General features: G+C 43.6%; 1 protein-coding gene across 1 annotated transcript in view; it reads right to left on the bottom strand.

The window, feature by feature from the left end:
* Positions 1 to 5,620, bottom strand: part of MATCAP2 (microtubule associated tyrosine carboxypeptidase 2) — a 44,962-nt gene extending 39,342 nt beyond the window's left edge. The window contains exons 1-2 of the mRNA XM_090050158.1: positions 5,536 to 5,620; positions 5,167 to 5,307 (exon numbers count right to left, since the gene is read on the bottom strand). Coding sequence (XP_089906284.1) covers positions 5,167 to 5,307; positions 5,536 to 5,572 — 178 coding nt within the window. The 5' untranslated portion in view covers positions 5,573 to 5,620. The remainder of the gene's footprint in view (positions 1 to 5,166; positions 5,308 to 5,535) is intronic.
* Positions 5,621 to 15,176: the final 9,556 nt, after the last annotated feature.

The raw sequence follows: 15,176 nt of genomic DNA, 5'->3' as shown, positions 1-15,176 counted from the left end.
GGAGAGGGAGGGGTGAGGGGACAACCATCATCTTGATTGCTGGCTGCCCTTTGTACAGCTCTGCCTCTTGGCACTGACTGGCCCCGGTGGGATGAGGAGGCATCTTGTCTGCTGCCCTTCCTGCTGCCTCACCAGCTGGTGCCTTCCTCTCCTGGCAGCAAGGATCACTGGCTTCCAATGGGGAGCCAGCATTTAATTTTTATTACATTTTTCTGGGTGTTGATTTTACAGGTTTTGTAGACAATCCCAGATTTCATGGTTTCTGCGAAATCCATGAAACTGCACATTAAACAGATCCCTAGTTATGCTTCTTGGTTCACAAAGTAGTTCTGCATTTTTCATCATTATTTAGTATATATGCTAGTGTTTCTCAACCTTTTTAGACTCAAGGCACCCGTCAGAAAATACTAGCTTTTCATTTTCACTTGGTTTTTGACTACAGAAAAATAGTAGAACAATTCTTCTCTTTTGGAGAACTCTTAAAGACCACAACCAGTCAGAATGTTTTTGACCACATGGATTCCTCTTTGAAATTTCTGTGTTTATCTTGTTAGTCATGTTTGCACACCTAACAGTGCTGTCATCATATGTTACCCTGTGGCACCCTTGTAAGGATCTCAAGCATTGGTGACGCGACAGGGGAGTCTGTGGGAGTGTGTGTTCCCCCATATTCTGTGCTAACAGCATGACACAGGGAATGGGGCTACAGCCTGACCGAAGCCAGGACCCGGCAGCAGTGGGGGTGGGTGGTGATAGAACTGACACAGCATCCACACCAAAGCTCCTCTGCAGCAACAGGGTTAAATCATTCTTTGCCATTCAACAGCTGGCAGAAGATGAGTACAGCTACTTTTTGGCCTCTTGGCTGCTGCAGTCCTAGCAGCAGTTTGTGCCTCCCCAAGCTATACTTCACACCATGGAAGCACAACTGCTGAATGTAACATAGCCATAACAGAACTACCACTGGGGCTAAGTACAGGCAGTCAAAATGCCTGAGGCTGAATCGATTCAATGTTTGTGGGTTCCTTTAAACTGCATAGATTGAACTGATAAGTAAGTGAACTGATGTTCACTTTTCAAACAGGAAAGGCAGCCAGACCCCTGCAGTGGCCCATATCAGGAGCTGGTGGGTGGTAGAGCAGACCTCCCAGCCTGCTGGCCACTGCAGAGAGCTGGGACTTGGTTGATTCCCCCAGCCACACGCCCTCCTCAGCCTTTGGGTTGGCTGAGGAAGGGACGGGGGGAAAAAACCCACCCCTCCAGCCTGGCATTAGACCCAAATATGGGAGCAGCCAGGAGCAAGGTGGGGGGGAAGCCCAAACTGGGGGCTTTGCTCCACCTGCCCAGAGCCAGGAGCAGGGCTGGAGTCCCCAAGCCATGCCCTACTCCTCAGTCTCCAGGCTGGCTGAGGTGGTAGGGGCATGGGAAGCCCATATTGGGGTTTGGCTCTGCCCGCCCCCCCTGGAGTGGGGCTGAAGTCCCCCACCCACACCCCCCCCCTTTAGTCTCTGGCCATCATCTCCAAAGCATGACTGGAGACTGAAGAGAAGGCATGGCTAGGGGACTTCAGCCCCGCTTCAGACTCCTGGCTCTGGGGCCCTGGTACAGGCTCTCACCCCACTTCCCTGCTGGGCCAGAGACTGAGGAGGGGGCGTGGCAAGGGACTCCAGTCCTGCTCCTCGCTCCCAGCTCTGGGGGCAGAGTCAAGCCTTGATTCAGGCTTCCCTTGCCCCCTGCCCCCTCAGCTGGCCCACAGACTGAGGAGGGGGGCATGGCTGGTGGACTCCTACTCTGCTCCTGGCACCCTAACTCTCTCCCCTGCCCCTCTACGCCACGCTGCATTCGGCTGTGAGTTGGGTCCTGGGCTGGAGGGATGGCTTTTCCCCTCCACACCCTCTTCTCAGCCAGCCAGAGGTGTGCTAGTGCTCTGACTAGGAAGCAGAGGGGCAGGGCAGACCCTGCTCAGCCAGAGCAGACAGCACAGCCCAGGGCTGCAAATCATCCTGGGATGCTGTGGGATTGTTAGTTAACTTGAACCAGGAAGGGATCTTGGACAGAAGTTCCATAAACCAGTTTGACATAAATCAGTTAAGTCTGATATTACATCCAACCAGGATTATCTTAAACCAGTTTCAGCCATTTTGAAACCAGTTTAAGTGCACTGAATGTCTGTTTTGTTTCAGGTTAAACCTGTTTCTGATCACTTAAACGTGTTTATGTGTAACTTCTGTCCCCAGCCCAGGGCACAGACTTTTTCTTCACAACATGCCTGTGAGATTACATGGTATCTCCATTTTACACTTGAGGAACCTTTGGCACTGAGTGATTAAAGCCAGAAGTGTTCAAGTTTTAGGTGTCTAACCCAAAACACTTAGGACTTGTATTACAACTTTTTAAAGGTTCCAATAAATTCTCATGCTTCAGCTGGATATTTACAAACTGAGATTTTTTTTTTGGAGGCGATAACCAGGAATCCTGGTTTTCTCTGATTTAAAAAAATACCCAATTTTCAGTTTACGAGATGTAACCCAAAATCCATGATTTTCCACAATCGAAATGAAACACCACTAAAATAAAATATGAGTAGTGTTTAATTTGAATCACAGAAAAATGTGGATTTTGGGTTACTTTTTTATTCTGAAAATTGGGGATTTTTCTTTAATCAGAGAAAACCAGGATCCCTGTTGATAACCCAGCTAAATCTGAACACATTTTTCAGCAGGGCACAAAAGGCACATTTCTGAATTTAAGGTGATTCCTTCTGCCAAACCAGAATAGAAGCACTAACTTTTTAACAAATGCCTGTATCCTTTTTTTTAAAACATGCAAAAACAGTGTATTTAGCCTAATATTAGTTTCTGAAATGGCTGAAATTCAGCCTCACATAGATCCCCACCATGAAAAATTTATTCTTAAAAGTTAGAGTTTAGCAGCTGAAAACAGGGTCATATAATGGAAAGTGCCAGGCATCTTGAACTATACAAGCAACGTCATCACTTCTGCCTTTAATAACCCAAAAGAATTGCATAATTCATCAATGAGTTCAATAAATACTGAACATAAGTCCTGAATATGCAATAAAAATGATTTTTCAAGCCGCAGTAACTTATAAACTTAAAGTGATAAATGCATATAAAATGTATAGGGGCAGAAGTTACACATAAACAGGTTTAAGTGATCAGAAACACGTTTGTGTTGGGAACAGTCTTGCAGAAGTCAAAACTAACATCCTCTTAAGCCTACCTACATTTTTATTTTGTAAATGTATATCTATTATTCATCATTTATTTTTTTGCCATTAGAAATATAAATTAACTCCAACTGAGGGCAAGTTTCAGCTCAGGAATGCTCTTACGACTGAGTTATAAAATACCAGAAATGGGAGTTCATAATGGAATTTCAGGTGAATCCTTCTTAAGTCTGAATACAAAACTTCACTGTTTAATTAGAACATTAATTTTTACTGTGTAATTATAATACTTATTTAATAATAACACAATGTAGTATAATTTTAAACTGTGTGATTTTATTTTCCTTCTCCAGAAGCCCAGTAATATTCTGGTTACATACTTTCTGTAATCAAAGGAAACATCAGCTGAAGCTGGTGAAGTGCTTCCTAAAAATGTGTTTTGTATTACTTGTACTTACCCAAAACTAAATCAAACACCTGGCAAAATGCCTTCCTGTCTCTGCAGTATAAAGAGAACATCCTGGTAGGATCAAAACTACACAGGACTTTGACAAATAAGATCTGTCACAATAACCAAGGGTAAAATCCTGGCTGTGGTGAACACAATAGAAAAACTCCCATTCACATCCAGATTTTACCTTAAGACATTCATCTTACAGTCAATTCTACAGGCAAAAACTTGTATCTAAGCAAAACCTCTGGTTGCACTGAAGCACAGGCTCTCCTAAGGAATATCTCCATGCACAATCAGGACCCCAAATGGGGTTATATAGTATTAACTATGATTTTTAAGCAGTCTTAAAAAACAGACTTCATTTATTTCTAAAAATCTTATTTCTGTTCCCTTTAACATCTTCAGCACTGATACTTGCCTCATCATACAAGCAATAATGCCAAGTACCCATCTGAAGTGCCTGCACATTTAAGAGGCCTACAAACCTACTCATATAAAATTAGTTAAAAGCAATTCAAATAATGATCCTAACAGTATCCTGTGATAGTGCACTCACTCCATTGTACCTCTCACTGGTTGATAACATTTTCTCAATGCTAGGATAGATATAGCTGGAAGCAGATGTACAAAATGACTACCTTTTTAAAAAGGAAACTGTCTAAAGAAAAATATGGATTTTTATCATTTCCTTTAACGTGAAACTAACTGTATATGGTACATGTATTTATTTATGCATAGGGAATATATTTTGTTGTAGTAGCTTATTTGATATTACCAGAGTCTATACTGCTTCACCTATGATTGTTATTGTATTTCAATTGTCTGTACAGTCCTCAGAGAATATTAGTGACAATATTATTTTATCAGCATTATAATAAGTTTTGTTTGATTGTCTGTTCCCTTACTTTACTATTCTAAAATAAATGCTCTCATTTTTATGCTTTAACCCTGCAGAGAAAGGTATTTAGTGTTTGCCTTGGCTTCTCCATCTCCTGTTTTATACTCTTGTTGTCTTGTTCCAAAGATGCCATGTAGGTGTGTGGCCCCTCAAACACCTTGACTGTACAGGGCCACAAGGGGAAGCAGGTGTTTTAACAACTAAGTTGGGTCATTTAGTATTTTCTTGGGTTGCCGTTTTATATGCCTTTCTAGGATGATATAATCTTCATTGATGTTGCTTGGAAACAGGCAGAGCTGTGCTCTGAGCATTTTGTCACTACGGGAAAGATGGAAGGGTAGGAACTGGGCAATTCAGAAAACACAATTATGAAGCATTTAGTCTTTTTGCTTTATCCCATGCTGACTGCTGTTAATGATAAGCAATATAGCTGAAGTGCCACATCCAAATTGGGGTAAGGCGGAAAGAGGAGACTTCAGAAACTCAGTTTTTGGTGGGGTGGGTGGTAAAATCTACTTTATCGCTTTGTAATTCTGGCAGCTGATTAGACTGTTTCCCTGATACCAGGCTGCAGGGATAGGAGGGGAAGAGAGAAAGGATTAAAAAAAGAAGAGTAACACTCACCAGTGACGCGAATGGATTCCAGCATCATTCCTCCCGCAGTTGTGTGGCTGGGTGGGTGGGTGTGTCGGACTGTCACTCTGCCTGTCTCTCTTGCCCTCACACCCAGAAGATACTCCCTGTGCCAGGCTCCAGCATGGAGAGCTGAAAGGTACCAAAGGAAGGATGTAGTGTCCGCTTTTGTTAGTGGGGGGGTGCAGGAGGAAAGGGCTGAGGTGACTGCAGCAATGGGGAGTGTGCTGGATAAACCGCCCCCTCCCCCTGCACTCGATAGCAGCAGCAGCAGCAAAAGCTGCCACCTCTCCTATTCCTCCTGCTCCTATTGCTGCTGTTCCTTTTTCAGAGCCAGGAGCAGCCAGAGAGCGAGGCTACCTCTGTTGTCAGGACACCCATCGCCTCCTTCTTCCATGGCTCAAGGCAGCCTTGGTGGGCAGCAGGAGGCAGCTGCTGCGCAGAGCTCTGCAGAGCTGGAGACTACACATCCCAGACTGCAGTGCTCCTCCTTCATCCCTTCACACCTATGTGCAACTGGAAGCAAGGGGGAGCATGGCATGTTGGGATTCGTAGTATGAGGGGAATACATCCCCCCCCCCCACCCAAACAACCCAGACTGAGGGGGTGGGAGGGCTCTCTGAGGTAGCAAGGCAGTATCCCTGAGCTGCCAGCGCCAGGCAGTCCAACATCTGAGGCAGCCTGTGCAGTATGCAGTGTAATGGAGATGGGCACAATCCCCCCTGGCAGCTCTTCTACCTGGTCAAGGGGGCAGAAGTAGAGGCACGGACAGAGCAGGAGCTTTTATTTATTAGTGTTATCATCTTTGTCCCCTTTACGTGCAACACTGGATCAAAATCCCCAGTCAACTTAGTATTAATAGGCGCGTCTACACAAGATGCTGCATGGCTGAAATGATGAGCTACAGTGACATAGTGTCGGCGGGCACTAACCATGACACTGCCGCTACTGTGTAGTAACAACAAGTTACTGCACAGTACCAATGAGCTACTGTGCAGTAAAGTTAGAAACAACCTGTGTGCTGCTGGGACTGCGCAGTACTGGCAGGTACTGCTCAGACATCTAGTACTTGCTGAAATACTAAGCAACAGCTAAAGAAAGTAATAAATGACTGCGCGGTACCCACTGCGTAGTGGGGCATACAGGTAAACGCACCCAATGAAATGTACAGCTCAGGGATAAAGTGGAACAGTGTGACTGAGGCCAATTTTATCATTAAATGAATGTGTCAACTGAGTGCAAAATACACCATGCTGAGAACCAAGTTACGCCCTGCATAAGCACCTTCAACTCTCATTCAAGTTAATGGAAGTTGTATTAACTTATATCCGCGCAGCATTTAGCATCTCAAAAGTCAAGGAGGTAATGGGCAAAGAAACTGCTTTATCATGCTGCATGTTTTTCTTATTAGGACACCCTTCCATTGCACATAGAAGTTACACATCTTCTAAATACCACCCTAGTGTAAAAGAAGAATAAGTTATAATATCTTGTCACATACATAGATTGATGCAGATTTGTTTTAGGAAGGTTTTCCTTCAATGCAGACTTCCATATACCACTGAACTAAATATTTTTGTATCAGATGCTAATGAAATGTGTTTTGGTACATGAATACATATTGATTTACTAAATGGCCTGCACTTAACTGCAAAATGACTAGTAATGTAAATAATGTTCAGTATACAGCATCTGAACACAAAAATACACAACACGTTTCATAAAAATATTTGTGAGTGATATTGTACTGATATTTTCATAAATTTAATATAAATAAAAATAAAATAAGTGTATGACCTTGTTGTTTTAGGATGTAACAGGAAATGAATATCCATAAGCGCTAAATCTCTGCGGGTTCTGGTAACCCTTATCTACCAGTTTATTGCCCGATTCTGAGTCCTACCTGAAAATGTTCTGTGGAACTCCATGAATCCTCCTTATGGATAACTTTAAGTATAAAATCATATGACTGAGTAACCGGGCTTTCCTCACATTATGCTGATCATATAGATTTTATCTTTCATGTCAAGCTTTGTAGGTCATGAATATAAAGAGCAATATGTCACCCATCCATTTTAGATTTTAGTTTTTTAACATAGATGTTTGAAATTTCAAAACTTCTATAATACAGAGAAGGCACCTAAGGAGAACAAAGGATGCAAAAGCAATAGTTAGAAAATAAGTTTCAGATTGCACCAGAATACAAAAATAATACATTCCTTATATCTTATTTTATCACAAGGCCTCATATGTATTAGAAAGAAGGGAAAGATACTTCACATCTGAAAGCTTATCTACGATCTCTCCCAAATATACAGTTAACCCTTGCCTCTTGGGAGTTTAAAACTCATTTTATGAAGAGGGCTCTAAGTGATATTTTCAATGTCCTTACTAAAGTTACACATAATAAAAGGCTGATAAATTTAAGGTCCTTTTAATTTCAATAGTTCCAGGGGTGGAAAAGAAATCAAATTTAAGATTAACCTAAAATAATCTAATTTGCTACTTTTATACGATCAGGAACTGAAAACAGCAGATCTCAGCGATTTGTTATAATTTGCTCATCAGCCAGTTGGTTATGACAGGACATTATTTATTTATTTTTAGTTTTACATCCCACCCTATCCAGGACTGCTATGTGGCAATAAAAATCAAATCAAACCAAACATAAAACAGTAGATCACATTCAAGTTAGGTAAATAATGAGAATAAAAGAAAAAAGAAATGATTGGCATTTGCCAGAAGACAGATTTATGCTAATTTAGCATCTCTCTCAGATGGCCTCTGCTCCTGAAACTGTTCTAGAGACATATTGAAAGGTTAAATCTGCACTCTCCCCATAGAACCGTGGAGCAGGGATGCAATTGCCTGGTCTTCATCAAAAAGAAAATCTCTACGGCACAAGCACCCTGTGCTGGTCTGGATGCAATTGGCAGCATTCACAGTTTGCACCAGTGAAGTATGTATTTGCTGGGCCATCAAGCCGAGTGCCAGATTATGACATGCTGAAGCCCTAAACTGTGTCCAGTTTAAGAGGCCCCATACGATAAAAGTAATGCATGAAATCCACAAAAATGGATTTTCATGAAGTGTTAAAATGAGTTCTTGTTATTTCTGCACAAATTTATGAACGTAATGTGAATAATAACTGTGGAGCCATATATATGTATATTTTTGTCACATTAGAACAAAAATGTCCCCATTTTTCTTATTTAGAGGCCCCTCATAGTGAGACCCTAAACTGTAGCTTAAGTAGCTTAAGCCTAAATCTGGCACTGATCAAGCCCATTCTTAGCAGATATGAATGAATTCCGGCTGTGGTCAGCTAAGCTTTATCCCAGTATAGTACACTCAGAAGAGTATACTCATTCTTCAAGTGGCAAGAGGAATTCCTCAATGGTAGGTAGCAGATGTTTGTCTGGCTTAATAACTAGGCGCCAGCGTTGATTCAGAATTTCCTGATTTTTCTGACTTTACTGTAAAGTTGAAAAAGCCTAAATTAGTTCAACAGATGCTAGAGACAGCTTAACGTAATGGACTTTTGATTGTTACAACCCAACAATTTTGAAAACCACAGCAATAAAATATATATCCTCCAACAGCTGAGGAATATAAAGAATTGCACTTCATCTCTATTCCCTCAGTGGCTGCTCTCCCAGGTCTTTTTGGCTACCTTCCAGCTACTTTTCCATATGAATGTCTCTCGCGGGTGACTCATTTTTCAAATTTAATCTTTCATACATTCTTTCACTACCACCCTCACTCCTGCTTTCAGTCGTCACCGTGTAAGCAATAAATAGAATAAAGACCACTCGAAGTCCCAGTGGTTTCATCACAGGCAGGGGTGGGAACTCTTTCAGAATGTGAGCATTCCTGGAAGTAAGAGGAGGTGGGAGATGCTGCTTAAGATTTGACAGCAACAGTAGGAAGCAGGAAAAAATTGTGTTCTAGCTAGCCTGGATCTCCTTCTGTGACACAGAATGAGTTCAGTGTTGTGTCTGCAAGACAGTTGCTGCTGAACATTAGCTCAACCTAGAGGGAATATGGATCTGTGTGGTTTTAATGAGAATTCATTGCACCTAAAAATGTATCTGAAATGCAATAAAACACTGCAAAGCATGGTGCTCTACTTGGTAATTCAGCGGAGTTGGAGACTGCTCCATCTCCAAACGGAGAAGACAAGATTTGGTAAAGGAGAGGTGCAGTGGTAAACCTCTTGGTAATATATGGTGTTGTAAGGAAGGGAGGGAGCATAGAGGCTGATGTTTGGAATAACAAGGTATCCAGTCTTAAACATTACAATTCCCCAATACAAATAAACCTAAACCCCACCCTTAGCCTATTCACTCATTGTTAGAAGATAGATAAGAGTTAAAATGAGAGCAGAACAGAGCATTATTCTCTGTTGCCTGTATAGTCCAGAAAAGCAGACACATTCTTTTGGGAGTGTCAATGTAAGTCATACTGTCAACTCCCCAAATTGTTTTAATGTTTAACTGTCTTAACCTCTACTTTATTTTATTCTTCTTCTGGTGCTAGTTTCTATGTCCAGGCTAACGTTTTCCTTCATTACATTTTACTCAGTTCAGAGTGTAAAGCAGGGGCCAGTGAACATGGCATGCAAATGCATTTTGCTTGCATACACACCTTGGGGCAGACAGCAGGGAAGGTCCCAGGCCGCACTGCTGCAACAAGGATTGGGAACCTTGCAGCTCCCCCACTGTCTGCCTGGAGGTGTGTGTGCAGCCGCCTCTGGCAACAAGCTGGGCTGGGGCTCTGTGGACCCTGGTGCAGTTGTTTGCAGCCTCCCTACTGCCTGCCATGAACAGTCCAGAATCTGTGGTGGGTGGCAAGGGCCGGCTGTGGCTGGCAGTCAGGAGGCTACAGGCAGCTGGACTGGGGTCCACGAGCCCTGGCTCAGCTTGTTGTACAGATGGATACATACACACCTGGGGCAGATGATGGGGGCACCCACAAGGAGTCCAATTCTTGTTGTGGCAGTGCAGCCCTGGCCTCTTTCCCACTGTCCACCCTAAGGCACATGTACACCTGCTGCTGGCAAGGAGCCAAGCCGGGGCTCCGTGGACCCTGGTGTAGCCACTGGAAGCCTCCTGGCTGCCTGCCACAGTCGTCCTGAGCTATGAGCAGGCCCTTACTGCCCACCACGAAGCCTGAGCTGCTTGCAGCAGGGAACAGAGAGGCTGCAAGTACCTGCATCAGGGTCTGTGGAGCCCCAGCCAGCTCATGGTTGGCAGTGGGTGCATGCGTGCCTTGGGGTGAACAACGGGGAAGACGCCTGGGCTGTACTGCTGCAACAAGGATTGAGCCCTTCTCAGCTCCCCTGCCATTGGCTGCTGTCATGCCAACATCTTCCAAGTTACAGGTTGTGGGTGTTTTTGACATTCTCCCCGAAAATGCTGCTGACCCAAAATAGAGTGCATATCCTAGCAGTTGAAAAAAAAACACTTTGCATTACTTGGCAGGGATTCAGAACTGTTGCAATCATAGGCTCACCCTGCCATCTGGTTGAATGACCTTGCTACTTGCTTAGAAGTTTCTGACCACAGAACTTAATTGACAGCGTGACTCCAGTTGACTCTCCCGTCTGTCATATCTTCTTTTAGAACCCTCTTCTAAAGTCTATGTGACATCACCATCTGACGACTCATAATAGATTCCAAATTTCTCCCAAAGGGCAGTGACCATGACATGTTTACAGAGGACCAAATCTCACTTAAGGTACATGAATAAATCTATTCAGTGGGACTACTTTTTTGGAGCATGCTGATGCATATTTTTTTTTATCTGACACAGGAAATAAGTTAGCCTGAGTACAGATTCTAGCTGTAATGCCAAGGGGACTGCATACAACAAGCGTAGCTGAGAGTGGGGGGGTAAAACTTTCACTTACATCACTAGCTAAGGAAAAAATTAGCCTGGTAGTTCTGAGCAAGTAAAAACCGAGTGAAGCCTTTCAGGATCTGAGCTTACAAACACTCTGTCCTCCTTCATTTATCACATGGAAAGTAATTAAAAAAATTGTGCATGGATTGCCAGTGCATTCAATCTTTTTGGAGGAAAAATAGCTCAAACCTAATTTGGTCTTTGTGGGACATGGCAAAGTTTTCTGAAAAATGACTCTTTTCCTATTCATGTTTGTCTCGGTCTTTTCTCCTCTGTCCAGATTCCAGGAACAAAGGGAGACCCAGGCCAGTGGCCAGAGGTTTTCCTGCTGGGTTGGAGGCTAGAAAATCCAGTATCTCGCATTCAGTTTGCAAAAGTGAACCACACTGCCTTCCTGCTGACAACCATGATGGCACTTTCTCTCTCTTGCATGGCCCCAGTCTGAGGAGTTGCTATCCCATTCTTTCTACCTCACATCCCATCAATAGCCTCTGCACCCCTTCAGCCTGCCTTTGCCTTTTGTATTCCATAAGTGCTCCCCAATGCCCTGCTCCCTCTCCAACCCAGTTTCCTCTATTCCACCTTCCACAGGTTCCCTACTGCTCCTGATGGTCCACATCCTGTTTAACCCCATGAACCATATACACCAACAGCCATTTTGTCTACAGCCACAGCTTCAAGCTCATTGAAAAGAGAAGGAGGTAGCAGCCAACTTTATTAAGGGCTGCTTCATGCCATATATATTATTAGGAAAATGGCAGGCATCATGTTGGCTTGGATAGCTGTGAGACTTGGCAGCCATTTTTGATTAAGAGAAAATTCATGAGGGCAGCCTCCCCTTGTGTTGTCATAAAACAGATTTAAAAACAAACAAACCCCAAAATGGTGAGAGTACAGTACAATCATAAGAGTCAACAATAGTGCTTCAGAAAGCAACACCTGATCTTTGGACCCAGCTAAGCAAGATATGGAGAGAATGAGAGGTACTGAAACCAGAGACCTAATCTTGGAGAAAAGAGGGTTTTGTCTAGCTTGGCCAAAGTTGTTTTCTAACCAGTCTTATGGTATTTTTCAGGGAAAGGAAGTACAACCCCCTTAAAAGGATCCTGGGGAAAGCAGACCTAGAGGAAGAGTTCAGTATTCACATACAAGAGAGAGCGCCAAGGCAAAGTAATATTTTGGCTGTTATTCCCTTTTCTACATATAATGTGCTCTCATCAAGATCTTTCTAAAAAGTAGAGTTCTCTAAGCTTCTAGGCATTATCCTAAATATAAGATTATTATGGCTGTATCAGATGTATGATGTACAGGTAACCATGACTTTCCTGGGTTTCGCATTGTCCTTGAATGAGCAAGGAGCTAGACTTATAGCAAGGTAGTCCCCGTCCTCTCATATTCTAAATCATCACTACCAGATAATGTAGGAAAAACTCAATGAAAAATCCTTCTGTAGTCTTCTTTTTCTGTGGCCCCCTCTGAAATTTAATTTAGAAAGGGGTAATGCTTCCCCCAATCCGTATGTTATATAAAAACTACATATATACAGCACTCAGACATTAAATAACATTGCATCTGTACTATACCACTAATTTAGGTGCTTTTTCCAGACATTTTTGCCTTTCCTTCTATAACCCAGGCGCACCTTGCTGCCCATGGCCACCACCAAATAGGGAGATCCTGGTGTGCCCAGTACCCAGTGACCTTGCCCAATCCTTCTAGTGGCTGTGGCAGGTTCCTCAAGAAGAGGGTCTCCCTATACAGAGGATGAGCCTTGCAAACAGGGTTAACTATATGCAGGATTTATACAATATCAATTACAAATAATCAAACAGGTTTAACTCATAAAGGCTATTAAAGAAAACATACAATACACACCCACAATACCAGTAATGAACAGTAACAACATATAACCTTTTCTTTGAATACTCATAACCTAAAAGGAGAGTACTAATCACAGACAGATATTAAGGCACCAACATTGAACCAATTGAGTAACAGATTTATAGGCTTGCCCCTACTTCTGTACACATCCAATCAATAACTTTTATACAGCAGGATGAATAGGTCAGCTCTCTGCACACTTAACAGCCTGGGACGATGCCTTGAGAGGCATAGCCACTTCTTCACCACTCTCACTGGAGCGTGGCAGGTCCTCCTTGCTTGGGGTCCCTCTGTGCTTGCTTCAGGCATCCCGTGCTGCCAGCTGTCACTCCCTCCTGGTGTTTTTGCAATACTCATCTCTCCCCTGATCTGCATTCCCTGACAGCAGGCCACAGGGCCTGGGCTGCTGGCTTAGGCAGTCCCCCTGGCCCATACACACACCCCGCCAGGCAATCAGGAGAGGGTTTTGTCACCTCCTTGTCCTGGCTTTCTACAGGACGCCTCCCCAGGTCAGCAGGATCTAACGTGCCCTAAACCTGCCTTTCCCCACCACGAACCAGGTGGCTGCTCTGGCTCCCGGCAGCCTGTGACCCACCTCCTTCAACCACACAGGCAGGTGGGCCTGGCCTGTCTCCCTCTGGTCTCTTCTGCTCTCTGCATGCTCCCCCCGGGCAGGGCTTGTGGGCTCCTTCCCAGCTAGGCCGCAGCACAGCTCTCCATGTCCCAGGGGGGATTCCTGGGCTCAGGCATCTCCCCAGGCCTGCAGCAACACCCCCCTCCCCCTGCTCTGCAGGCTCCAGGGAAGAACCACTGCAGCCAGGCTCCCTTCAGCCTTCAGGGTGGGCCATTTCTCTCTTTCCAGGTGGGGGAACCCTGTTTTTCAGGACCTCCCTAGCCAATCCCCCACAGGGATTTCTTCTGGAGGCTTCCACAGTGGTCCCTGTTCCTTTTTTCTCTCTCCCAGAATGGTCTCTCCAAGCAGGTTTCATCTGCCCCCGCTGTGGCACTGTCCCTGGAACAGACACCCCACTTTCGCAGCACATTGTCTCTTGAGGGGCAGCCTTCCCATGCTGCTGCCCAGCTGTGCTCCTCGCTATATTTCTAATTGACAAGCATGCCAAAATCTGATTCATATCACAGTAGTTATAAATAATCTATTTTCCATTTCTAAATAGATGTTATGAAAGCATGACTGAAACATTTGGGATATTTAGTCATCTCCGGCAACCCAACCTGTGGTTACATGAATGCTTAATACTGAAGTAGAGCTGGCTATATTGATCAAGTCTTTTAGTTACAGAAAAGTGTAGCAAACATTTTTCACATTATATTTAGATTGTATTTGTTCACTCTTTAATAACTGCTTCCTGCTTGCGTCAGTTGTGCCTATATCCTTACAAATATAGAAAGCAGGTTTTTCAGTTGCAAAATGTTAAACGGTCCTTAAACCCTTGTTTGAGCAATGCCCCCTTGTGCCAACATGTTGTTAATGCATATAAGGGCTTGTTACTCATTGCTCTGGTTTTTCAGTTTAAAAGAAATGCAAAGGAAATAGTAGGAACCCCTCCCCCAACATATGCACAAATCTTAAGCATGTATTACATCCATGTTAGAAATATTATTAAAAATGCATTATCAATAGCTGTTAGCTCCCATCAATAGTGTTGTCCTTTGAATAAGCAAGGCTGCCAGCCCTCCTTGTCTCCTTAATGAGAGAGGGAAGGGGGGGGTTGGAAACTGAAGGAAAAACTCCAAGAGCTCTCTTTGTTCTGCAAATTTACTATCTCTTTGTTACACTAAATCACACTTTCTTTGATGGCTCCCACAGTTCTTAGGCTAAGATAAGAATAATTGCAGTCTTAGCCTTGAAGTTAAACCCTCCATAACCTCCAGTGCTTTCTGGGCAAGCGTAATAACCTAATACATATTAAGCCTATCCGCCCCGCATACTTAAGTAGTTAATTATAATACACATGGGATGCATGATCTGACGTATTCTCATGCATGTTTGTATGAACCGGAAATGAGTTGTAAGAGTTCCTGTTTCTGTACACGTGCCAGAAAAGAGGGGATAAAAGCCTGCTAATGATTGTACTCAGGGGCAGAGGGTTTTGATCTTTTGTCTTCTCCCTCTGACCCTATTTGCAAATATATACCTTTTGTCTCACCAACAATGTGTGCCTAAGGATTTGTTATTCAATGAGCCTCCAAAGAAA

This window comes from Crocodylus siamensis, chromosome 5, assembly GCF_052110815.1.
Source record: "Crocodylus siamensis isolate JL-2025a chromosome 5, ASM5211081v1, whole genome shotgun sequence".
Classification (NCBI taxonomy): Eukaryota; Metazoa; Chordata; order Crocodylia; family Crocodylidae; genus Crocodylus; species Crocodylus siamensis.
This window is presented reverse-complemented; position numbering and strand designations above follow the sequence as displayed.